The sequence below is a fragment of the Artemia franciscana genome, chromosome 2 (assembly GCF_032884065.1).
Source record: "Artemia franciscana chromosome 2, ASM3288406v1, whole genome shotgun sequence".
Lineage (NCBI taxonomy): Eukaryota > Metazoa > Arthropoda > Branchiopoda > Anostraca > Artemiidae > Artemia > Artemia franciscana.
Window position 1 is genome coordinate 34,849,394 of NC_088864.1, and position 27,195 is coordinate 34,876,588.

A 27,195-nucleotide genomic window follows, 5' to 3' on the forward strand; every position below is an offset into this window, starting at 1 on the left:
TAAATTGAAAATTTTGGGGATACTACTATTACTACTTCTACTCATACAATTTATATAAATAAAAAGAGTGTAAGTGTATCCAGGTTGTCAAAGAGCATAGATAGAACATTTTAGAAATGATATTAAGTTTTATTTTTCAGGTCAACTTCAGAAGCTATGAAATTAAATTAAAACATACTATTTGTCTAGTATTAAAAATTGTTGAAAAAATTTCTCCAACTTACAAATAGCAACCCATGCTATGGATTCTTATTGAAGAAAACTGAAAAGATGTACAATATTAGTATTTGCACGAAAAAGTTTTTTTTATTGTTTAAAAAAGTAGAGTTGTGAGAAAGAGTCAAACTTTAATGTAAAGAGCGAGGTGTCGAGGAAGGGACAACCCGTTTTCCATATGGATTAATTTCTGTTCGTTTTAAGTTTTAATGTCGCTCTTTACTTTCAGTTGAAAAAAATTGTTTTTTATTTAATTTCTGAAAGTTTTTGAATTAATGCCTGTTTTGATTTTGGCTCACCTTACAAAAATAATTAAAACGAAATTTGTATTTTTTTTTTTTGGCTAAATGACTTTCTCATAGTTTTAATTGGACGATTTTGATAAGAAAAGGGGCGGGAGAGGAGGCCTAGTGGTCCTTAAATTTTTGGTTACTTAAAAAGGTAAGTATAACTTTTTACTTTTTTACGAACGTCTTTATTAGCAATAAATATACGTAACTTACGTAGCAAACTTCTATATTTGTATATTTTTATTGCGTATATGAGGGGGTTCGCCCCCTCGTCAATACCTTGTTCTTTACACTAAAGCTTGAATTTTGTCCCAATTCTTTAAGAATGACCCCTGAATCACAAAGGCCGTAAAATAAATAGTTGAAATCGCGAAAAATACTTTAGCGTAAAGAGCGAGGTATTGAGGAGAAGATGAACCCTCTTATATACGTAATAATTTCTGTTCGTTTTAAGTTTAATGCTGCTCCATACTTCCAGTTGAAATAAATTTTTTCAATTTATTTTCTATTTTTGTTATTTGTTTTAATAGTTCTAGAAGATCCTGCCTCCCCCTTTATGGAAATTCTCTTCCCTCATGATAAATTCCTCCATGGAAAGATCCTCCCACGTACTCCCCCCGAAAACGTCTTCGCACTTCCCAATAGCCATTACTATATGCAAACAATGGTAAAAGTTTGTAACGCAGCCCCTCCCCTAGGGACTGTGGGGGATTAAGTCGTCACCTAAGACATAGTCATTAGGTTTTTTTTACTATGCTGAACAAAATGGTTATCTAAAAATTTTGATCTGATGACTTTGGAAAAAAATGAGCTCAGGAAGGGGCCTAGGTGCCCTCCAATTCTTTTGGTAACTTAAAAAGGGCACTAGAACTTTTAATTTCCGTTGACCTCTCGTGACATTCTAGGACCAATGTGTCGATACGATCACCCATGGAGAAAAAAAAAACAAAAAGAAAAACAACAAGAAAACAAATAAACACGCATCCGTGATTTGGCTTCGGGCAAAAATACAAATTCCACATTTTTGTAGATAGGAGCTTGAAACTCTTACAGTAGGGTTCTCTGATACGCTGAATCTGATGGTGTGATTTTCTTTAAGATTCTATGACTTTTAGAGGGATGCTTCCCCTATTTTCTAAAATGAGGCAAATTTTCTTAGGCTCTTTTGATGAGTAAGACTGAACTTGATGAAACTTCTATATTTAAAATCAGCATTAAAATGCTATTCTTTTGATGTAACTATTAGTATTAATATTCCGTTTTTTAGAGTTTCGGGTACGATTGAGCCGGGTCGCTCCTTACCACGAACTGTCTGATTCTGTCCGTTTTAAGTTTTATTTCTTTATTGATAGTGATTTGTAGTAGTTTTACGATTGGAAAATTATTTGACTTTATTTTTGCACATTCTTGGCTTAATGGAGCTCTCTACATTTCTTTGAAAAACTTGTCTTGTGGAATTTTTTTTTTAATTAATGACATAAAAAGGAGTGAGTTTGTTTTTAAAAAAATTGAAAGTGAAGTAAGATTTATTTTGCGAGGACTTTCAGAAAGTACTAAAAGGTTTTAAAACTAATGATGCATCGTATGCTGATAGCATGGTAAATGGGTTTTTGAAATATGGTGATTGCGTAGTAAGCGATAAATTACTGAATATCGCGAGTATGACTTTGAAAAAGGGAAGTAATTAGCTATTCCAGGAAAACTTTAATTAGACCTTTCTAAAAGAAAGGTGGTAAAAAGAAGTGTTGTGGTTACAAGCACATTAGCTTGATTTTTGTAGGAAGCAAACTACTTACATGATGATACTTACTGGACTAAGAGATGCTGCAGGTAAGATTTTAAGAGAAGAACAGGATAGTTTTAGGCAGTGAGTAGGATGCATCGACCCAATCTCCACTCTTAGGTGAATAATCGAAAAGTATCTGTGTCATCAGATCTATCTGTGTCAGGAGATCTATCAGATCTCCTCAATTTTTTAGTTTATGAACCAGCATTTGCTACAGTTAATAAAAAACAAGAGCTAAGAGCTCATATGGCACTTATGACGGGTCGGGAGAGCCAAGAGTTCATATGGTATAAGCTATAGCAAAATTTTAAGAATCAATAGATTGCTTTAAAAGGAAAATCAAAGGCTTAATGCCGGTCGGATTTAAAATAAGAGCTCTGAGTCACGAGGTCCTTCTAAATATCAAAATTTCAGCCCCCCCAGATGTTCTAATCGGGGAAAACGACTTTATCAAGTCAATTTGTACAGCTCCCTGACACGCCTACCAATTTTCATCGTCCTAGCAGGTCCAGAAGCAGCAAACTCGCCAAAGCACTGAACCCCACCACCTAACTCCCCAAAAGAGAGCGGATCCAGTCCGGTTACGTCAGTCATGTATCTACGACATTTATGAGCATTTTCCAAGATTTCTGCTTTCCCCCTCCAGCTCCCCCCAATATCAAAAGATCTGGTCGGGATTTGAAATAAGAGCTCTGAGACATGAGTTGTCTCATGTCTCTCATAAATATGTCCCTTCTAAATATGAGATTTCATTAAGATTTAGTCACCCGTTCGTAAGTTACAAATACCTCATTTTTCTGAGTTTTCTGAATTACTCCCCCCCAACTCCACCAAAGAGATCGGATCCGGTCCGGTTATGTTAGTCACCTATCTTGGACTTGTGCTTATTCTTTCCACCAAGTTTCATCCTGATCTCTCCGCTTTAGGCGTTTTCCAAGATTTTCAGTCCCCCGCCCCTAATGACACTGGACCCGGTCGGGATAAAAAATAAGATATCTGAGTTTCGATATCCTTCTAAATATGAAATTTCATTTAGATACGATCATTCTTTCACAAGTTAAAAATACCTCCTTTTTTATAATTACCCCCCCCCCCCAACTCCTCCAAAGAGAGCAGATCCATTCCGGTTATGTCAATCCCGTATCTAGGACTTGTGCTTATTTTTCCCACCAAGCTTCTTCCCGATCCCTTCACTCTAAGCGTTTCCCAAGATTTTGGCCCCCCCTCAATTCCCCCCCGATGTCACCAGATCCAATCGGGATTTAAAATAAGGGCTCTGAGACACGATATCCTTCCAAACTTCAAATTTCATTAAAATCCGATCACTCCTTCGTAAGTTAAAAGTACCTCATTTTTCTAATTTGTTCAGAATTAACCCTCCCCCTCAACTCCCCCAAAGAGAGCGGATCCGTTCCGGTTATGTCAATCACGTATCTAGGACTTGTGCTTATTTTTCCCACGAAGTTTCATCCCGATCCCTCCACTCTAAGCTTTTTCCAAGATTTTAGGCTCCCCCTTAAATTCCCCCCAACGTCACCGGATCTAGTCAGGATTCAAAATAAGAGCTCTTAGACACGATATCATTTCAAACTTCAAATTTCATTAAGATCCGATCACTCCTTCGTAAGTTAAAAATACCTATTTTTTAATTTTTCAGAATTAACCCCCCCACTCCCCCAAACAGAGCAGATCCGTTCCGATTATGTCAATAACATATCTAAGACTTCTGCTTATTTTTCCCAACAAGTTTCATCCCGATCCCTCCACTCTAAGCGTTTTCCAAGATTTTGGGTTCCCCCCTTAGCAACTCCCCCCAATGTCACCGGATCTAGTCGGTATTTAATTTAAGAGCTCTGAGACATGATATCCTTCCAAATATCAAATTTAATTAAGATCCCATCACCCGTTCGTAAGTAAAAAATACTTCATGTTTTCCGAAATAACCGGCCTCCCACTCCTCCCCCAGATGGTCAAATCAGGGAAACGACTATTTCTAATTTAATTTGGCCCGGTCCTTGATACGCCTGCCAAGTTTCATCGTGCTAGCTTGCCTGGAAGTGCCTGAAGTAGCAAAACCAGGACAAACAGATAGACCGACAGAATTTGCGAGCGCTATATGTCACTTGGTTAATACCAAGTGCCATAAAAACCCTAATGAAGGTCCAATACTTGCATACTGTACTATATAAGTACGCTTAAGTGATTATTCCTATGTACACTAATACCACTGATGAAGTCAAGGCAGGAAGTGGGGTTGGTAGTTAGTTCGATATGGAATCAGAGGTTAAGCATGACTGTGTCCATTTCCGTTTACATAGATAAGTGAAATTATGTATTTATGAAATTATGCATTTAGTTCATATTTGGAGGAGGTAGACGTATATAATGGGGCTTACGATGGAAATATAATTCCTTTAGAGCCGACGGTCGTCATTTTTGACAGCGAAATTGCAGAGGATTGGAGCGATATGGACTCATATTTTTTGGCCTTCTTCCTAGTTTGGAATACTTACTGTTCAAGCGAATAAGTTCCAATTGTAACTATTTCTTGATCTTGCCAATTTTGATATCACAGTCTTGATTAACTGTAAATCATCTGCTGTTGGTAATCGCGATCATTAATTTGTCTTCAGTGTCTTACAGCACAACTAAACTAACTCTATCTACATCAATCATTTTGATGAAAAGAAGTTACAATTTTTGCTACTTTCTCCTTCTTCTTCCCAAGGGAACTAGGTGTTTCCATCCCTCTCGGCACTGAGGATCTTCAAAACTTATATGGTGCGTCGTGAACAACTGAGTTTCTGCTGTTCCGTGAATGAGAGTCAATGGATTTACCGTCCGTGAACGAAATTCCTTGCCCCCTCCCCTTTCCTCGCATACTCAGTATTTTTCACTGAAAATTGTATTCAATAATCTTCATCGCATTCTCATGTTACTGCCTCATGGGTTTGACATCCGTGGGATTATACATACCAAGAACAGGTGCATTCAAACTTTCGTACGGACACTTATTTTGCGGCCTAATAGTGCTTAATGAAGGAAAACTAAAATGGTTTGCACTTTCTGATTTAATAGTCACCAAAACAGAGCTGCAAGCCAAATTATGAGAAGTTGCTAGTATGCTGCAGGTCCACTTGATTTATCGAATACAAAGAAGTGTCTCTAGCATCGATCTCGTTTGAACTTATTCTCAAAGCTTTGAGAAAGAAAGTTTAAACTTTATCACAAAGAGGGAGGGTTGAAGGCAATGTTGCAGTAGCCGCATTCATACATAGGATAATTTCTGTTGTTCGTCCTGGTGCCTTCAGTGCCAACGCAAAATTTTAAAGATTTTGGTTTAATCCTCTCCCAAGCAATTTTTATTTTAATGTAAGACAACTCATTTATACTTTCAATCCACAAAGAAACTCGGAAACAAAATTAGAAAAGTTCAAAATTCTTCTCAGTTGCCAAGTTTTTTTGTTTACAAGTCAAAAACAGAAAACTGTGTCATGCCGTATGCTTACATTGTTTATATTTGCCGTTCCGAACTGTAGGGGAACGGGAATAGGGAGGTAGGGGCAATAGCTATTGACGAGTAACCTGCTTCTTGCGGGATTTTCGGCCGTAAATACCGGTCGAATCCATCAATAAAATACTGCTCCGATCAACTCTCCTAGTAAGTACAATTAGCCCTGAAGTATGGGCACATCATCTTTTTATCACCTGAAAGGGATATGAAAATAAAAAGGAAAGAGATTTAAAAAAATCTGTTTAATAAGCCATTAAAACCACGTAACTCTAACATACAGCACAATCACCAAAACATTAACAATATGTCCATTAACATGTTCTTAGATCAGTATTCGCATTTTTGAAGGAAAAAAAAAAAAAAACTGAGTGAGGGGTGAAAATAACAACTATCACCGAGATTAAAAGTATCTTTTTTTTTTAAATCAAGTGATGACCCTTTTCACATTTTGCTCACTGAAAGGTGAAAAATCGTGTAACTCCATTTCTTTTAAGGAGCTCTGGGCTAATATGTAATAGCTTCTGACAATACATGATGACATTTATGGATAAATTCCAGTTTTATCTTTATTACTTATGTCAACCAGGTTATCTTAATAGCCCAAAATTGACTACGTTTCAGAGTAATTGCTATTGTTATAAGTAGTCTTGCAAACAGGGCTGTCGAGAGAGGTGAGCAGGAGGAGATAGGATTAAAATTCCCAGGATAGGAACCCCAAAGGGGCTTAGAATGAGATTGTATTTCAATTACATTATGAAGAAATTTTGATACAAGTTTAATTAAAAAAAAAGTGGCAGGGGGGGGGGTATGAATAAGGTGTCCTCCGGTACCCGTCTTTGCCCTTAACGGTCCTACCTGCAAATCGATTTTAAGATATGTGCTAATGTTTATTTATATGCTTCATATAAGAAATTACCTAAAATGACAAGAAATTTGGAAAGCATGAAGTAAAGTCAATGTACATAAACATTTACAAAAAATATACCCTATTCTTGTTCGTTTAAAAATAGATCTGACCTATTGGGAGAGAACAGGATTTCCTGACGAAGCAGGACTTTTGGGACTGATGCCGAGGGATACTCCCCCCTCTAATGCACTTACGTTTACATTGTTTTATTTCAGGTTGTGCAGTAAATACCCTCGTATTTGTAATCGAGTAATGGGCTTGTCCGCCTATAACTGGATTACATACTCATTCTTTTCGGAAAAAAGTAGACAAACTTTTTCAAGGAGTTAATAATGAAGCACAAACAAACCGTGTTTTGTTTCTAAGGTCACTTGTCAATCCCAATCTTCAAGCACGGCACAACATATAGCGTATTCCTATAATAAGTTACTTAATTTAACACTAAATATTGATTGTGGGCGTCCAAAGAAACTTATACTACTGGTGGTTGCCGTAGTCTATTACTGGAAGTCAAATACGGTAATAAGATGTCTTCGTGAAAAATGTCCAACTAAGATAAATATGGTAAAACTCAAAATTTATATATTTAATAGATATCCTAGGGTGGTCAAGACAATTTATGCATCACTAAAACCTAAACACACAAATACATAAATATAGGTTTAAAACAAACGACAAAGAGAATGGGACACAGTCACAAAACAGTAGCGGTGACTCAAAGGATGTAATGTGACGTTTTAGTCAACTCGAAAGTTTTATTGTATCCTAACGCTTAGTTCGATTGACCTACTAAGTTTTCCAATATCTTGTTTGGTTTCAAAAGTACTCAAAAGTTGCTTGCAAAACTAGCAAGTTCATTTTTTCTTTCTTACATAAATACTTCTAGTACATTCTTACTGCTGCAACACGACAGTTTTCGATTCCAAAATCATTTTTATTATGTTTCAATTTCCAAAAATGTCTTCTTAGAGAAAAAAAGTAGTGTTAACAGCTAAGAAACCCATACTTTGAGATATACCACCAAACTGCCACTACTACAAGCTTACCGCTGCATTCAGGGTCCTCAGGAAGGAATAGTGGCAGACAGTAGTCTATCCGCCTCTTTTCGCGCATTTGTAATTGACCTAATGTAACTTGACATCTTTTGAATAACCGCAGACGAGAATTTTACACGACATGCTTAACCTGCTTGGCATCCATAAATGCATGAAGGTTACCTAATTGACTGAGGCCAGACTGTATGAGTTCTAGGTGAGTTTCTACTGAGTCACGGAACACGCCAACGTTCTGTGGATGAAGGGAGCTTTTTATTTCACTGACTGTTTCAGTAAGAGCGATGAACTCGTTCGCATTTCTTTCTCCTTCTGCCAAGCACTACAAATAAAAAGAGAACATGATAGTATTTCTAAAAGATAAAGAATGTTCAAGCAATATGAGAGAAAGTAAGTCCATAAACTTGAATTGATCTAGCTATAAATAGCTTCCCTCTACCCTCCACCTTCAACCAAAAAAAAAAAAAAAAATTATGTTGTTTAATAGCTTCAATGTGTAATTTACTATTGTTTCTAACTGCGTAAATTTGAGGTATGGCACTAATTAGAGCCTAAAGAACACATTAAATAGACACATTGCTGAACACGGAGTATCATAACCGTCCAATTAGGTATAATTTTCACCTTCAAAAAAGAAGGATTTTTTAAGCGGTAGGAAGGCAGTATTATTGATGAGCCCTTCAGAGGCCATGGCTAACTGCAGACAAGGTATTCATCTGAGGCTATTATTGCTGAAACGTAAAGTAGTATGAAACACCAAGTCAATAATATAGCAGGAAAATCCTATATTCAGGTAGCTTTGGCAAAGGTCTTCGTTTTTACTTTCTGTTTCCGTAAAGTCAAATTTCTTTGCAGAAAGATTCTACTCAATACATTCACTAGCTTGGAAAAACTTGATCTGTTTTAATAATTATAAGAGTCAACAGAGTAGTATTAACTAAGCAGAGAGGGATTTGTCAGCTCTACATTTCCCCCTCCCCTAAAGGTCTTACATTGAAAAAAATATCCTAAATGCCCCATAAAATTTGATTATTGGATAAATTCAAATCTCTACATTGAATTTTTTGGTAAAATCATTGTTGAAAATTACCAATTACTGGTTTAAAATGTTTATTTGAATAATTGTTACAACTTCCAAGACTTTTTTATAAGCAGGTTCGTACAGAACCCAACAACAATTTGAGGACAATGAATGAGATTCAATGTATTGCTTTCAGTCGGGTATTGAAGAGAATTATTCAAAATTTGTCAGGTGGACAATTTATAAAAGAAAGGGAAAGGTGAAACAGCTGCGTTTTAAGAATCATCGGTTACTTGGAGAATTTTGAAAAACCCAAATTCCAAAGTTTAGGTCTAGTTCACAACAGACATATGGATGATTTCAAATAAATGACTCTCATTTTGGTTTTCTGAAACGAGAAGCTAATAATTTATTCATCTGTAAAGTAAATCCTATGTCACTTTCGCAGTCAAAAAATGGATCATGTCCCAGCACCGTAGATCCAAAAGATCGAGTGCAAAATATGCACTGATTAAAATTAGACAGCATGTGTCGCAGTTTTTCCCTTGTCGTAGGTACCTTATCAAGTTCGTTTGAAAGAATCTTTGCCTTTTCAGTCATTTGTCTATTATTATGCGAGTAAAATAGTTTTTGCTAAATCGCAGAAATTGGTAATTGACTCGGTCCTGAAATTACGTTTTTTTTGGCTTTTAAAATTTTCAATTCTGGTAAATTTGATTTTATCTGCTGTTAAATTTTCGTGTTGCTTCGATTTTAAGTTTTTTTTTTAAATTATTCTGATTATGGATTATTGGTTTTTCTTTCTTTTTGCTTCCCACATTGGTTGTTTACATCCAGTTTTTCGTTCGGGTTTTTGTTCAGAAAATGTGACGGTGCTTCTAATTTTCTCTTACACTGACGGATATATATATATATATATATATATATATATATATATATATATATATATATATATATATTTATATATATATATATATATATATATATATATATATTATATATATATATATATATATATATATATATATATATATATATATATATATATATATATATATATACGGCCAGTGTATTCTCCTGATTAGCCCTTATGTTGGGTGTTGCCTCTGAATTATTTGTCTATATTATTTTTTCTATTGTTCGGTAAATGACGACTTATACTTATTGACGACATGACTGCCTGTCCATGGATTATTCTTTATGGTTGATTGTGTGTGGCTATGCTGTTTGACCTATGTGATTGTATGGATGAGTAGGGTTAAGGCCTCATTCAAGTGCTGGTCTATATTAATCACCAATTTAGGAAAACAGTCTTCCTTTTCTCCTTCTGTCTCTCTCTTTTTTTTTTTTTTTTTTTTTTTTTTTTTTTTTTTTTTTTTTTTTTTTGTGCTGTAGCATTGGTGATTTCTCTTTTCATGATATATATATATATATATATATATATATATATATATATATATATATATATATATATATATATATATATATATAGGAAAGCTAGTACTCAATTTTTATATATATATATATATATATATATATATATATATATATATATATATATATATATATATATATATATATATATATATATATATATATATATATATATATATATATATATATATATATATATATATATATATATATATATATATATATATATATATATATATATAGGAAAGCTAGTACTCAATTTATTTGCAATAATCTCCTGGCTGCTCATCACATCATAACTCTTGGTTAATACCTGCTTCTGATCAAGGGTATACTGCTATATGGCTATTCCACTCCTTGATTTCCTATCGAAGCATTAACAGTTAGTTAACAAAGTAATTGATCTTGTATATGATCAAATTTACATTTCGGTAAATGTAAGTTATATTCTTATGAATAGAAACTGTTTGATTGAAAAAAAAAAAAAATCAAATAAGCAATAGTTATCTCACCTTTACTTGTAGCATTATTGATGTCAATCCAGTAATGAGTTCTAGCATGGAATTTGAAATAGGGGCACGGATGCCTTGACGGGATTCCTTTTGTATACTTACAATACCTTTGGCATCAGAGTAGCAAACAGCTTTTAAGGCTTCAGGACCCATTGGAGGGTCTAAACCAACCTCAGGACATATCTAAAATAAAAATTTTAGTCGCTAGAGTATATTAAATCCAGAACATAAAGTCGCATTGAAAGTAAAGGACAGCAGTCATGATTTGGTAACTATGGGCTTCAGACCTGGAGATCGTTTAAAATGCATAGTCACCCTCAAGGTATGGCCTGGTAGTGGTTAAAATCTACTACCAATTACGACAAGCTTCTCGATTACATTGTTGTTTTTTTTCAGCGAAGATTTAAACTAGATTAAATTCTACCTTTACTCCTCACCTAGCTATACTAATACTTAAGCTTAAGTTGTTGATATTTAATTCGAAGAGCAAATTCTTCAACTCTCACGCATTAACTGTTCACAAAATAATTAGATTCAAATGAATTTCGTTAGTTTTGCTAACGTCGAAAATTACCACAACGCATTAATAACTTTGACCTAAGAATTTCGTTTGAACTTTAAAGAGTTCTTAATGTTATTAGTGAGTGAGTAACCCAATCTACACCCTATAAAATGATTTACAACCGAACATCCCAATAAGATGATTCTTAGAGTGAAAGGAAGATAAAATTTCTACTGTAATTGCTAAGTTGATTGATCAATTTCAACTAAGAACAACGAGCTAAGTTTAAGCATGGGTTAGCTAAGGAAAGCGGATTCACTTTGTTTCTTGTGAAAACGAAAGGCAACAAAGGAATCATTAATAGAAAATATTGTAGTAGCACTGTGGTAATTGTTCTAGAGGAATAGTGTGCAAAACGTGGAGGCAATTTATTCTTCAATTTTCTCTTTCAATTTATTGTTCTTTTCGTAATTGCCATACCTGCGCATAATCCGATCAAAGAACCCCACACACTGGTATGAAGAACTCATGGGAATTTGTTTTTAATTTGGATCTAAAATCAGATTTTTTAAAGCCTCACCACCACTTCTCCTTCCAAACAAAAAAATATTTCTCGTTCAACATGGAGTCGGACCTGATTACCGCAATATGCTAGCATTTATGCTTTATTTTTGTTTTGTTTGCAATTAAACTTTTTTGTCATAATTCAAACCCTTGTATTTTCCCCTTTTGCTGCTTCATTGTTGAATATGAAGTCTGTTCCTTCACAAAATCATTTTTGTCTCCTAAAAAAACAGTGCTATGCAAAAGATTCAGTGGACTTACACATGAATGGATCAAATGAATAAACATTTACCAAGAAACGTATTTCCTGAGCTAATTTAAATAGATCAGGAATTGATAGAGCCAAAATGAGGGAGGGCTTTCATTTTAAAGCTGGATTCAGGGTCAAGATTTGTATGGAATAAAACTGCCTTAGCTCGGCAGTTCAGACCGACTAGGCCGTCCAAAATCGTTAGACATTCCATCATTGGGATGCGTTATAAAGAATACGAAAAATCTGAAAGACCAAAGAAACCATCTAAAAGCGCAACAACCATCAAGAATTAAAGTAAATTACGCAAATTTTCAAAGTCTTAAATACCCTTGGATATCTGCTTTTCAACTAAATCAAACCAAATCAAAATAAATTATGCACATTTTCAGAATGTGGAATTTGATGCATATTTTAATACTATCAACTTTGCCATGGCAATCAAAAAAGCTAGAAATGTCCTTAGACACCTCCTTTTCAATACTTTTCCATTAGGAACACAGCATGTGCCCTTATTTTGCATAAAACCATCCGATTTCAAAAATTGTTAGAAAATTTGCGAGCTGAATATAACAGGTTTTGAACAGTAATGGAGAGTCTATAATACTTAAAAGAAAACTGTACACTTACATCTGTCAACATCTGTTGCACCTCAGAATCCAATTCTTGAAGGTGCTTATTAAGCTCATCCAAATCAATAATATTTTTGGCATATTTCTTCTGGAATTCTTTACCAATAGTTTGATTGGCAGATTTTCGACGCTCAGTTTCAGTATTCATTGAATTTATCAGACGAAGTAGGGCTCTTTTTCTATTCAATATCTTCGAAAGCTTCACCTAAAAAGGAAAAAAACAATATAAGGACTTGGGACAACATTATGATCCATTTATCTACTCGTACCAAAAGTGTTCAGTCTCTGGATGGCTACCTCAAAAACAAATGGTGCAATGTCCCATACACCTAACCATGTGCAATAAGCGTATAAAGTCTAAAATACAAGCTATACATCAACCATGAATACAAGTTTCTACAAAATGAAGTATTGACTTGACGCTTTCTCGACGACGAGAAGAGGCTTCCACACACACACACACAAACACACACAAAAGAAAAAAGGGGGAACTATTCTAGACTTCCCATACGCAATTTATTAAGACTGTGGTGAATTTTACTTCTAATAAATGACGAGTTTCTAAGGATACTGGTGACATTTCACGGCTAAATAAATTCACAAAGATCCAGAGCTTGGGAAGGCTATACAAAAGCAGGTACATCTTAAATTCGAGTACAACTGCACTAACAATTATTTCATGAGGGATAGGGGGGGGGGGGGGCAGAATGTACGTTAGCACTATGGAAATAATAAGATAAACCTTCAAGTTGCTTCCACATCCAGGCAATTTACCAAAAAAATCATTTGGTCATGTTTTTTTCTACCATTGATTTTTTCTGTCATTACAAAGGCTGTCACAGGACAACATGTCATCAGTTTTTTCTGCCATCAGATTAATTGTCAGTATTATTTCTTGTCATGGGATAAACTGTCATTGATTTTTCTTGTCATTGGATAAACTTTCATTATTTTTTTCTTGCCATCGCTATTGTTTGCCGTCGGAAAAATGATCATTGATTTTTATTATAATCGAAAAAAGTGACATCTGTTCAGGCTGGTCTTTAAACTGACTTGATTTGCTTAAAGGGCGGTTTTGCTTTGGGATTGAAAGGTCAAAATCCAAAGGCTCAGACATTAAAAAATTCACCGACATCACCTTTTTAAAGCAAAGCTCCATCGAGCTAAGACCAAGGTCCACAGCTAAGCAAAACCTCAAATATTTGTTTTTATCTTCTATTTGAATTATTGTCATTTTTTTTATCTGTCATCCGACGAAGTATCGTTGTTTTTTTTCTGCCCCATCAATCAGTAGGTCATTAGTGGAATTTTCGCATGCCTTCGAGTACCTCTTCGGATGACAGGCTGGTTAAAAAGGTATTTTTAGAAACCATTTACCTAAGTTTTATGCAGCGTTTTTACTCTAGCGCCGAATGACAAGAAGCAAACCCAAAGCTGAGGTTCATATTATTCTTGAGGAATTTTTCTGCTGGGTTATAGAATGACTTGACTCGCTTATAAGACGTTTGAGCTGGGGATTTACAGGTGGAAGTCCAACGGTTTAGTAACGGAAAGCGGAAGGATTGGGCGACATCCCAGGACCAGCCTGTACCCTTGAACAATGGTGATTAAATCAGTAACCTTGTTCACGTAATCTGATATTTAAAATTTTTAATCTCCAAACGGCAGATTCCTTCAAAACCGATAAGCAACAAGAGATTTTCTCTAAAAGAAAAAAGGCCGATTCCTGCGAAAAAGCGATATTTTTAAATCGCCAAATCGTCAATTTTTGACGATTAATCGGTCCGTCTAAACACAGCATAAGGCCGGAAAAAATTTCAAACTTGGCACTAAGAAGTCTTCTTGTTCTTTGCAAGTTTTTTCTTTCTTCAATTGTTTCTGATCAAGACGGCCCCGAATATAGGGGGGGGGGATAGGATCCAGTTTTAAATTACCCTAATACGACCTCACGATTGTATGGTCTCACGTACTGCCGAAATATTTAAATTAGTCCCTTTGGACTAATACCATAATTTTTTTTTTTGGAAAAAGGTACCCTCGCAGTGATTTTCCATAACACACATGTTAACATTAAATCAGCGCCATTTGCGTCGTTGCAAGTGCTGAAGGCGAGAAAAGCTGGAAAGTTCATACATCACGACTACTACGCAATATAGAGAATTAGCGCAAGCTAAGCAAACTTGATACAATTCTTTAATGGTTGCTAGATACTATGTATGGTTTTTTGTTTCATACCCCTTGAAGAACACTTTCTAATCAGTTAATTTTCGTATGAAATTCATATTCTGTAAAATAACTGTTAAAAAGAATAAATTAAATTCTCTCTCTGAGCCCTTACACTTTGGCCAGTGAATCCCCCACTTGAACACCTTGTAAGCAAGTAAAGTAAGTCTAAAAACTAGAATTAAAGTCTGCAAGAACAGCTTATGACCCAGCTTTGAAATTTACCATTAGGACTTGGGCCGAAGTGAAATTTTTATGAAAACGCCTTATAAGCAAAGCCTGTCACCTTTAGGGGGGGGGAGGGTTAATGCATGGTAAGACCTAACTAATGAACATCTGTTAAAAAGGATGACAATCAGTCCGATGACGGCTGAAAAAACTGATGACATGTTGTTCTATGACAGTCTTGGTAATGACAAAAAAGTCTATGGTAAAAAAATAAAGATGACCGAAACATTTTATGGCAAAATTTTGTTGAACCGTTACTTCGCCAAAATTTGTTGTGCAATGCTATAATAATAATAATAAAAAAAAAAAATCAATCAAGGGGTAAATACCATTCGCAAATTGATCGAAGAGATTTTATTAAGCTATATTTACAATTTTTAACAGATTTGTAAAGTTTAAGTCAGTAACCAAGTAGATAATTTCATCACCTGACAATACATGAAGAGCTAACTTGGCTGAGCTCATTATTATGTCAAATGAATTAGGTATGAGATATGCGCTCTAACAAGGTAATGATTTTCTGACCAGATTTGATGCTGATCGATAAGCCCATTATATTTTACTTTCGTCGTACAATATTTTCGTCTTTAATGTCCTTGGTACTTCATAAAAGTAGTTCGTTTGAAATTTTCATGTTTCTAACTGAAGATTTTCGTCTACCAAGGTGCCTACAATAGTAAGCATCAATAGTGTGACTTAATAGGTGAAATAAGATTTAATAGATGATGTGGGGTAAAAAAACACGTAACTTTTCATACCAATTTTATTTCCGCGACTCTAATTAAGACTAATATTCATTATATTCAATTTTTACCAGCAAATTGAAAAAAAACAACAAAACACTACCTCTTACTCACGAGAAACAGTATCACTCAACCAAAAGTTCAAGAAATACAAAGGCCTCTTTATCGGAGTTTCAGCTCCGTTCGAACTTAGGTAATAGAACATTCAATATAGTTCATCAGACGAGATTGCCCTAAGAACAATTGATGATGTCCTTTAGTTTGTTCGCTTTTCTTGGGAGGCAATCGTTCGGTCTTTTTGTGACGAGTCGTTCGCCCCATTACTTCGTGAGCGAACGCCTTACTAAATATATATACATCATACGAAATTGATTTAAATGTAAGGTTCCTTTCGTTTTTTTTTTGTTTAGCGTGTGTGTTTTTATGTTTTATTTAAGCTAGCTGTTTTTTTGTTCATATATCCCCCCCCCTTTGATAAAGACTTTCGGATGTGATGCCGAAGTATTCGGATTACTTATTATTAGTATTTTTTTGCCCACTGTCTTATCTAAAATATTATACCTGTTTTTCTATATCTTCGTTAAGTTTTATTTTGTAAATGAAAGGAAGTGGGGCCTAAGAAATTATTTATAGTAGTTTATATAGTTTCTTTGACAACATTACTTTCATATTTATAAAAAAAAAACGAACAAAATAAAAAAGCCCCATTATCCTGTTTTCAGTATTCAGAAAACTATACAAAAAAACAACTATCCCCTAAGGCGTATTTATGTAGAGTACTGTATTATTTAGAGAAGTTTACAGGAATTTAGGTTTCAATTCCTGTTAAAAGTTTTCATACTCACACTGAACAGTTAAAATTTTTCACATATATTCCTTTCGGATATTGATCTTTTCTAATACAGGAATTGAAAATAATTATCGACTTAAATTGATGCATACAGACAAAGGGACAGTAACGAAGCATAACTTTGTTGCAAATGATATATGTAAATTCAATACGTCAATCGAAATCTTACATAAACGAATAAGGACTTTTAAGGATCTAAAATCAAACATTGATAATCCAACGAAGTTGATAATATAATTTTCTTGAAAGAAAATCTTCATAGCTCGTTAATTGCATGGAAATTGCAAACTATTTGACCAAATGAAAAAAGTATTCAATTACCATTTTCGAAAGAAGCGTAACAGGAAAATTTCCGAGACTACCATCTTGCAATAAAAGCTTCAAAGGTTTCTGTGATTCTGAGGCAAAAGAAACATCATTGGTCAAATCTGGTGATCCTAATGGCGTAACAGAAAATAGAGGTGTCGGAGGACATCGAATCGGAGAAATAACCATCGTTGAAACAACTGGACGGTGTCTTGACCTTGTAATAAGCTCTGAAATGCTGACTGTCTCGATAGGTTCATCCGCCTGAAATCCATTGAAAATTTAATTCAAAACATTTTAAATTAAAAGACTAAGATAATATCACGACTGTCTGAAAAAAAAAAGATGGAAAAAGAAGAAATTGTTGCAGCTATTTTGTGCGCCAACTACATATTAAACCAATCTCCAGCCATTTACTTTCTCATCTTTAGCAAAATATGACGCTCCTAAAACTACCACAAATCTCTCTAAGAAACTGAATTTGCATTGACATAGACAGAGACATAACACTCACATAAACATTATATACTAAACTAACTAACAACTCAAGGCAGCACCAGGGCACCTGAGGTCAGCACAGCTACGCACGCTCCTCTACCATCCCAGTCCATTTAAAGCCTCTCTCTTTGCACCCTCCCAGAAAGTTCCCATTGCCTTTAAATATTTTTTATGACATTATCCCACCCCAGACGAGGACAACCTGCTTTCCGTTTTGCCCTAGACGGTTGGCCAAAAAGGAAGATCTTTGGCAATCTGTCATCCTTAATCTGCAGATTGTGCCCTAGCCATCTCAATCTTTCTTTCATTATAGCCCCAGAAAGCGGGATTGAACCACATTTTTCGTACAGCTTACTGTTCGAAATACGGTCAGTCAGCAGGGCACCCAGAACAATCCGTAGGCAATTTCTCTTGAAAACATCTAGTAAATCTTAATTTGCTTTTCAAAGCGCCCATGCTTCAGAGGCATATTTGACCACTGTCATCACTGTAGCTTTCAATATTGTAATCTTGGTTTGCAGAGTTGTCTTCCTATTCTTCCAAACTTTTCTTTTAACTGCGAAAAAACACCCTGAGCCCTGGCTATTCTACTTATAACATCTTCACTGCTCCTAAAAATACCACAAATCTCTCTAAGAAACTGAATTTGCATTGACATAGACAGAGACATAACACTCACATGAACATTATATACTACACTAACTAACAACTCACCGCAGCAACAGGGCACCTGAGGCCAGCACACTACCAAGGTAACTACTACAAAGGTAAGTGAAGCTGCCAACCTGATCAATCCTTCTGTTTCCAACATCACCTTTCCGTTCCGTGGTCTCCAACATCACTTTGGTTCCGTGGTCTCCTGGTCATTGCCTTTCCTGTCCTCCTTAAGACAAAGTCCATCAAGATGATTCATGTAAAGGGGGATAGAACACAACCCTGCTTAACTCCTGGTTTAATACAAAACCAGCTGCTAAACTCATTTCCTAACTTAAACGATGCAGTGTTATTCTCGTACATAGCACTAATCACTTTAATGTATTTGTCTGGCATATCATACAAGGATAAGACCTTTGCTAAAGCTCTTCTATCAACAGAACCGAACGCTTGGTCATAATCTATATAACTAAGGACCAAAGGTGTTTGACAACTCAAGCACTTCTCAATTATTAACCTAAGAGTGAAAATTTGGTCAGCCCATCCTCTACCTTTTCTGGAACTCCTAATAAGTCTAATTCGAGTCGTCTGAATTCGTGAGTCAAAATGTCGATACGACTGTCATTTTGTAACGTTGCAACATTCCAAGTTCCAATTTTCCTTATTCTTTATATCATTAAAATTATTTTAGCCTCAGGAAAAGCAATGATCACGGATACCAGTGCAGGATGGGGATCAACAAATCTTCTCAAGTCTAGACTGAAGCACTAAAGTCGGCTTAGCGCCGGACATCAAGAAGTCCATGGGACCTCCAGTATGAATGGAGGTTTTGTGCAATCCTAGGCCCATCTTGGTCACAACATGGTTATCAGCACTTGGTAATACTCTTCTATCAACAAGAGTTGTTTGATCTTGTCTGATATTATAAAAGATCTCGCACTACATTATCAAAATCTCGACTGATATAATGAGAATCCTCTTTGGCAATATCAAAAACACACATAATACTACCAGAATTATGCAAGTTATTAGCAAAATCTTATTTGGTATTATCGTAATCTCACAAGTTATCAACGAAATATCTTCAGCAAAATCAAAATGCAACTGCCATTACCCAAATCTAATATTTAGCTATCAAAATCCTATCACCTATTAACGAGACTTAACAGAATACTATCAAAATCATATGTTCTATTATCAAGATTATCTACATCTTCTCAAATATTATCAAAACCTTACATGATATTATCAAAATCTTGCATGATATTACCAAATCTTGTTAAATATTATAAATCTTGTCTTGCATTATCAAAGTCTTGTGAAATATTATGTGAATCCTTTCAACCATTACCTAAATCTTGTAAGTTATTATCAAAATCTAAGATGGTTATAGAAAAATCGAGTCTGTTACTATCAAAATATTTTCAGGCATTACCAAAATCCTATGTCACATTATCTAGATCTAATCTGTTATTTCAAAATCTAAAATAGTGACATCAAAACCATGGCTGCTATTACTGAAACTTAACGTAGTAGCATGAAATCATGTCTGCTATAATTAAGATTATCAAAATCTTGCCAAGTATTACCAAACTCTTGTATGATATTATCAAAATATTATCTGATGTTATCAAACATCTTGCAGTACATTATCAAAATCTCGACTGATATAATAAGAATCCTCTCTGGTAATATAAAAACCACATACGATACTATCATCATCATGATAATGTTATTATTATATAGATGTTGCTAAATAAGTTATTAGAAACATCTTACATGGTATTATCGTAATCTAACAAGTTATTAACAAGATATCTTCAACAACAATCAGAACGTGACTGATATTACACAAATCTAATATGATGCTATCAAAATTGTGTTACCTATTAACAAAACTTGCTATTATCAAAGTAGAAAAGTGTGCGCTATTATCAAAAGTATCAGCATCTTGTCAAATATTATCAAAACCTTACATGAGATTATCAAAGTCTTGCATGATATTACCAAATCATGTTTAAATATTACAAAATTTTGTCTTGCATCTTCAAAGTCCTGGGAGATAATATGACAATCCTTTCTACTATTACCTAAATCTTGCAAGTTACTATCAAAATTTAGAAGGATGCTATCAAAATCATGCCTGAAATTATCAATTTATCTTGTGCTACATGATCAAAATCCAAACTGGTATAATGAGAATCCTCTATGATATCAAAACTTCATATAGTATTATCAAAATCTTGCAAGTTATTAACAAAATCATGCATGGTATTATGAAAATTCTACCTGATATTAACAAAAATATTTTCTGGATATATAAAAACGTATCTGATATCGTCAAATCTGACACGATGTTACCTAATTCGTGCCAATCAATATCAAGATTATCAAAATCTTGCCAAGTATTACGAAACTCTTGTATGATACTATCAGAATCTTGTCATGTAATTGTGAAACATCTCGTACTACATTATACAAATCTCGACTTGTTTAATGAGAATCCTTTATGACAATATTGAAACCATACATGGTATTATCATTCAATCTTGCAAGTTATTAACAAAATATTTTCAGCTATAATCAAAGCGTGTTTGATATTACCATAATCGAATATGGTGCTATCAAAATCATTACCTATTAACGAAACTTAACATAGTGCTATACAAAACACGTCTGCTACTATCAATATTGTCAAATATTATCAAAACCATACACGATATTATCAAAGCTAGCATGATATTATCAAATCCTGTTAAAAATTACAAAATCTCGTCTTGTATTATCAAAGTCATGTGAAACATTATGAGAATCCTTTCTGGAATAACTTAAATCTTGAAAGTTATTATTAAAATTAGAGTAGTTTTAGCAAAAGCGTGTCTGGTACTATCAAAATACTATCAAGTATTACCAAAATCTTGTATGGTATAGTTAAAATCTTGTCTGATTTTAACAAACATCTTGCACTACATTATCATAACCTTGTCTAATAAAATGAGAATCCTCTATTGCATTATGAAAATCTTACGTGGTATTATCAAAAACATACAACCTATTAAAAAAATACTGTAAAAATTCTAAGTCCCCCCAGAAAGATCTAAAGTTATAGATGACAGTACCACACATATTTTTTTTAAATTAACTTAGGGTACATTTTGTTAACTAATTTTGATTTGGATTCTTTTGGGCTTAGTAAGCGTGCGTGCGAGCTTACTAAGCCAAAATTATATACAAATATTTTTGCAATTACAAGCCACCAGGCCCCCACACATGGCACACGACAGGCTTCTATATATAAATTCTCACTCTCCCTTGCTTCTGACCGTAGATTGTTTACTGCTTTTCATACAGCCTTGAATGATATTTGATTATTAAAGCAAATCCGATTTCTAACAACGATATCTTTTAAGCTTCAAACTTTTGGTTTTCTTTTTAAAGGTTTCCGAATTATTTTAATCCCTTGTTAAAAGATACACAAATATTCATTATTATTAAAAATTTTTTTATATATTAATAAATGTAGTGTCCGTCTGTCCGTCTGTCTGTTACACTATCTTTACAGTTACACCGTTACACGTTATTACTGTTACACAAGCTCAAAAAATTGAGGCTTTTTTTAAATTTCATTGAATTGCTTAAAATATAAAAAACTGGTGATTGCACAAATATTTCAATATATTTTGACAATGGATTAAAGCAATTCGAAAAAACTTAAAAAAGAAAACCAAAAGTTATATATAAAAATGTAGTGTCTATCCGTTACACTATCCTTACAGTTACACCGTTACACGTTATTACCGTCACACGAGCTCAAAAAATTGAAGCTCTTTTTAAATTTTATTAAATTGCTTAAAATATAAAAACTTGTGATTGCACAAATATTTCAATATATTTTAATAATGGATTAAAGCAATCCAAAAACCTTAAAACAGAAAACCAAAAGTTTGAAGTTTAGTAGAAATTGTTGAAATTTAGAATACTTACTGCTCAGAGAAAATTTGTCAAAGTGTCAATTAACGTCAAAAAGAAATTATTATTAGATTGCTTAAAATGTAAAAAACTGGTGATTGCACAAATATTTCTATATATTTTGACAATGGATTAAAGCAATTCGAAAACGTTAAAACAGAAAACTAAACCAATTTACGTCATCAATTCGATCCAAAAATGACATAGCGTTGCCGGGACCCAGAACACAAGAGACAATGAGAATCCATATATAGAAGCCTGCCGTGTGCCAAGCTGGGGCCTGCGGGGACCGGTGGCAAAGCCGCCGGGACCAAGCACCGTCTATGGTTAGAGCACAAGGGACAATGAGAATCCATATATAGAAGCCTGCCGCGTGCCATGATGGGGCCCGGCAGCGAAGCCGCCGGGACCCAGCTATTAAAGTAAGTAAGTAATTAAGACGGCACTAGACCCTTATGGTCCAAACCGGCGGTGCTGATCTCCGTTTCATGGCCCTTCAGCCAGAAAATGCAATGGGGGGTTGGGGGCCAACCATCCTGTGCTTTCACACACCCTTCCTGCTTACCTTATTATATTATATATATATATATATATATATATATATATATATATATATATATATATATATATATATATATATATATAAACTAAGGAAGATTTGCTCTGGAAGGAAAAAATACGATATCGATTGACACCAGATGTATACCAATCAGAGTATTTTCTAGCAACAACCCCGGTTACGCCATCTCAGCTGTTTCCAACATTTGTTAGCAATAAATTTGTTGGTAACAACCCAGTAGTTAACAGTTAGCTTACAAGCATTTGTAGCCAAAAATTTGCAAAAATCCTGTAGTAGGGCAGGAAATTAAAAGATGTAACTCAAACGAACAATAAACTAAAATATAAAAGGTTTATTACGGGAATTCTATGTCCAAAACAAGTAAAAAAGTAGAGGAAAGAGTAACTTGAACTCATAAAAGCATCGCACAATTATTTCCTAAATGAAAGAGTTAAAACGTTTTGTTTTGATACTTAGTATTTTTCTCTTGTTCTCACATTCAAAATCTACCTACAGATTTATAATCAAAAAAATTTAACAAGTTTCTGTTCGTTTTACCTAGGACTGGCACTAGTCTAGACGCTAGATAGATTCTAGCTAAGTTGGCATTCTCGGAAGAATTCAAACTTAAACAAAAGATCACATTAAATGCCATCGTTATAGGAAGAGTATTTAAAGGGTATTTCTAAAGATTTCATTCAAAAAAGAAGAAAAAGAGGAAAAAACTAATATAAGCTATGCCCTAGTTAAATGAGTTAATAATCTACTCACAAGCACTTCAAAATCTGGGACCGATCTTGTTCCAAGTCCTGGTCTTTGAAATGAAATACGATATGTATTGTTTGAAGTATCAAAAGCTTCAACTCTTCCAATAAAAATACCATCTTGAGGATACCTTAGACGTGCAGTGACTTTTGTGCCAATTACGGCTGGCAAAGGTATTACATCTGGTACTTCCTTAGCAATACTAGTGACATCTGTGATTTTCCTTTGTTGAACTAATCGGACGCGCATACGTTTCCTTTGAAGTTCTTCTCTTTCTTCACGAAAAAAGGACTGTAAAATAACAGACATCAAAAAGACTTTGCATTAGGAAAAAAATTAAAAGTATTACGTTATTTTATATTTGATGATTTAGATACTTTACTTTGAAGATCACTAACATTTCAATTTGGAAGGGGATAGTTATCACTGAGAGTTACCGGAACCTTGGTTTAAATTGAAACTTAAGCACGCTAATTACAACAAGCTATGTTAGGGTACCTCAAACCTCAAACCCCTAAAGGCCAGAGTGTCATTTGCCAGTCATATGTGTATTTTATATTATAGCAATTCAAACAACTTAAAAATAATCAAGTTTCCTAAAAAAAAAAAAAAAAAAAAAATCCTAAACCAGATCTATTTGTGATAATAAATAATTCGTAGTTTTTCATAAAAAATAAAACACTGTTAACTTCATCATTTTTCCCCCTAATGGAAATGCTATATCTTTGAACTTTTTCTATTACGAAACTTCAAAAATCTAAAAGTAATCTAAAAAATTCTGACAACTGCAGTTTTTTTTTTATTTTAAACAACACTTACCCCCCCCCGTAGTTACTGCGGCACATTGTTTATAAGACTTTCCTCAACATTGTAAGGATTTGAGTTGTAATCACTCTGTGGAAGCGACAACAATCTAAATCTAACAACTTAAAGTTTAATACTTTCCTGAAAACGATATATGTATTTCAAACGCTTCTTTTAATAAGAAGAAAACAACACAAACAAGCAAATAAGCAGTTGCTGAAAACAGACATAACCTTTGACACAATCCATTTAAATTTCATATTTTAAAATGATACTAATTTACATCACTAATTTCTTAAAAAAAAAATATCGGCAATTAGCCATCTTCGAAGCAATCTGTTTAGTTTTAACCAATCATAAATCATAAATGTTGGAAGACTATTCTCAATTATTTGGACCTGCATGGTATTAAAACCCAGTTTCATCAGAATTGGGTAGTATTAATCGTAATAAGTTGTTCAGAGATTACACGAAACAACGATTAAAGTCTTCCAGATGCGAGTTTTATCGTTTTCTTTTTTTTTCTTTGTGGTATAGTATTTTTGCATCTTATTAAGTTATTTCCTTATATATTTTAGCTATTTAGTCCATATATTTTCTAAGTGATAATGGATTCCGGGGACGAAGCAGCAATATCGCGGTAATTTTTAGCTATTTTTAATGTCTTCAATTAAAAGTTTAGGCTGTTTTTTACATAACTATTTAAGGTTCCTCTTTTGACCCTCAAACTACACATAGTCTGAATCCTTTCTTGACATTCACTGCAACAATGTATAACACAACCAAAATTTGTGAAGTATGCGCTTGAACTTATTGAATTTTGGACTTCTTTATTGCAATACACGCCTTAGATTTTTTAATCGGCAAAATAAGATAGGCTTTTGTGAAAGTAAAACAGTATTTACGAAATTTGTACTTGGTATATCCTGACTGAGGGAACTAGTATCATGATATAGAGGATTTTGAACCACCAACATTTAATAATTTAGAACACGTCCTAAAAAAATCCCTGAAACATCACGAGCCAAAAAAGGTACAACAAGCCAATATTTGCAAAGTAGGGAAGGGAGGGGGTTTAAGCAGCCAGGTAGCTACTTTGTCCCCTTCGATCATAAAGATCGAAAATAAATGCATGTTACCACAAGATGAAACGTGCTCAGCCTCTCTACTAAAATATATCTATGAAGAATCGGCTATTTGTATAATTCGGGGTCTTTACTCTTGGGACTGCACTGAAACTATTACCCTGGGATCTACATTTCTCGGGCCCCTCGACCATTCAATTTTTAATCAATTCTGTGTAGGACTACGGCAACAGCACAGGACACAAAGCGCGTTGAAGGGGCAACAGGTTGCCTCTTACCGGTTTTGAATCGAAACACACTAGAATTAAAATTGAAGATTGAATGCTTCCCTAACTTTCTAAGGCCGTCTGTTCGGTAAAAAAACTGAGATAAATAGTATAAGGAAGACATTATGCTAGAAAAATGTACAAGATTAGAAACGTCGTCACAAGCAAAAACAAATACACTGAAACAAATACATCTACGTCATGGTCAACACGAACTACAATATAAATAGGTGATATGAAGCATCGAATTTTCTGCTTCATATTTTCCAGAGGGTTCATTGTGACCAGTCCTGGGGGAGGAGGGAGGTTCCAACATGATTAGGCACACAATGTAATTGTAAGTATTGTACATCGCGTGCAGTATACATAGAAAGAGCCTCAGCAATAGAGTTGAGTCGATTGAAAGACTCAAGCGAGAGGTCTCAGCCTTAGGTATGGATCGCCATGTCTTTGAAATATAAACTAGAGTTTAAAAAGACAAAACAAAATTCTTACCTCCGAGCATCTTCTGGGTCTTCCAAGAAGACGCCTAATTTTGCACCACTCAATCCTTGTGAGCCTTGTTGTTTTCAACTGAGGAAAGGATTCACGGAGGCAGACTTGAAAGTCATTTTCACCTTCAAAAATACATCTGAAAAAAAAAAACAACAACAATAGTTTCTATATTAAACAAGCCCTTTCTCTGGAAAAGTTCAAAATCATGCAAGAATTTCCAATCTGTAGGACTGAAGGACCAAATTAAGCAAATAATCCCTCCAACACCACCTTCCTATTATCTTTTTTTTTAACAGTAATCTCAAAACGTTGCGCCTTGTTTGAACCAAAATCAAGCAAGGATTTCCAATCTATACATTTCGAAAATCAGATAGAGCCGAAGCCCACTCCAACATACCCAAACCACACCCTTCTGCCAAATTTTAGCAGAAAGGCATGCATGCTCTACCTTGTTTAGACCAGAATCATACAGGTGATTCCGGTGCGCAATTCATACACTAAACTACGAATGATCGAAAATTTTATTTGAATAGTCTCTTGCTGTTAAATTTTAAACTACCATCCAGCGTCCTAGTTCTTAGCTCGAAAAGCATATGTGCCTGCGCCTGGCTATGGTTGGTATCAACTTCGTCCCATACGTTTGCAAGGTACTGTTAGTAATCCTATTCATGTATCACGTCATGTTAAGCATGGTTCTCTCCTAAGTCGCACTTCGTCTTTACTGGGCAGAGGGCAAAAATGAACTATTATTATTATAATAATTAAAAAATTAAATTTATTTTCGTTGGTGTTCCTTTAGGAACTGATTTTCTATACTTTCAATCAAATGAAATCAAAAGCATAAATATCAAAACTAAATTGGCAACCAAAAATTCACTCATCCGAAGATTTTTTTTTTCTTTCGAGTAAACTTGAGTTACGTTTATTGTGTATTTGATGATGTTATGAAAAATGAAAAGCACAGTTCTCGACAGAGGTAGTTTTCAGCAAAGCGCAAACGATACTAGCCTTTAGAGAGGTATGAAGGTGTGGTCTTATTTATGGTTATTTATGTTTATTATAAGTCTCCA

General features: G+C 34.4%; 1 protein-coding gene across 1 annotated transcript in view; it reads right to left on the reverse strand.

The window, feature by feature from the left end:
* Nucleotides 1-6,033: 6,033 nt before the first annotated feature.
* Nucleotides 6,034-27,195, reverse strand: part of LOC136040676 (protein lin-9 homolog) — a 51,935-nt gene continuing 30,773 nt past the window's right edge. The window contains exons 4-9 of the mRNA XM_065724978.1: nt 26,126-26,261; nt 23,482-23,766; nt 17,046-17,294; nt 12,679-12,885; nt 10,733-10,915; nt 6,034-8,087 (exon numbers count right to left, since the gene is read on the reverse strand). Coding sequence (XP_065581050.1) covers nt 7,881-8,087; nt 10,733-10,915; nt 12,679-12,885; nt 17,046-17,294; nt 23,482-23,766; nt 26,126-26,261 — 1,267 coding nt within the window. The 3' untranslated portion in view covers nt 6,034-7,880. The remainder of the gene's footprint in view (nt 8,088-10,732; nt 10,916-12,678; nt 12,886-17,045; nt 17,295-23,481; nt 23,767-26,125; nt 26,262-27,195) is intronic.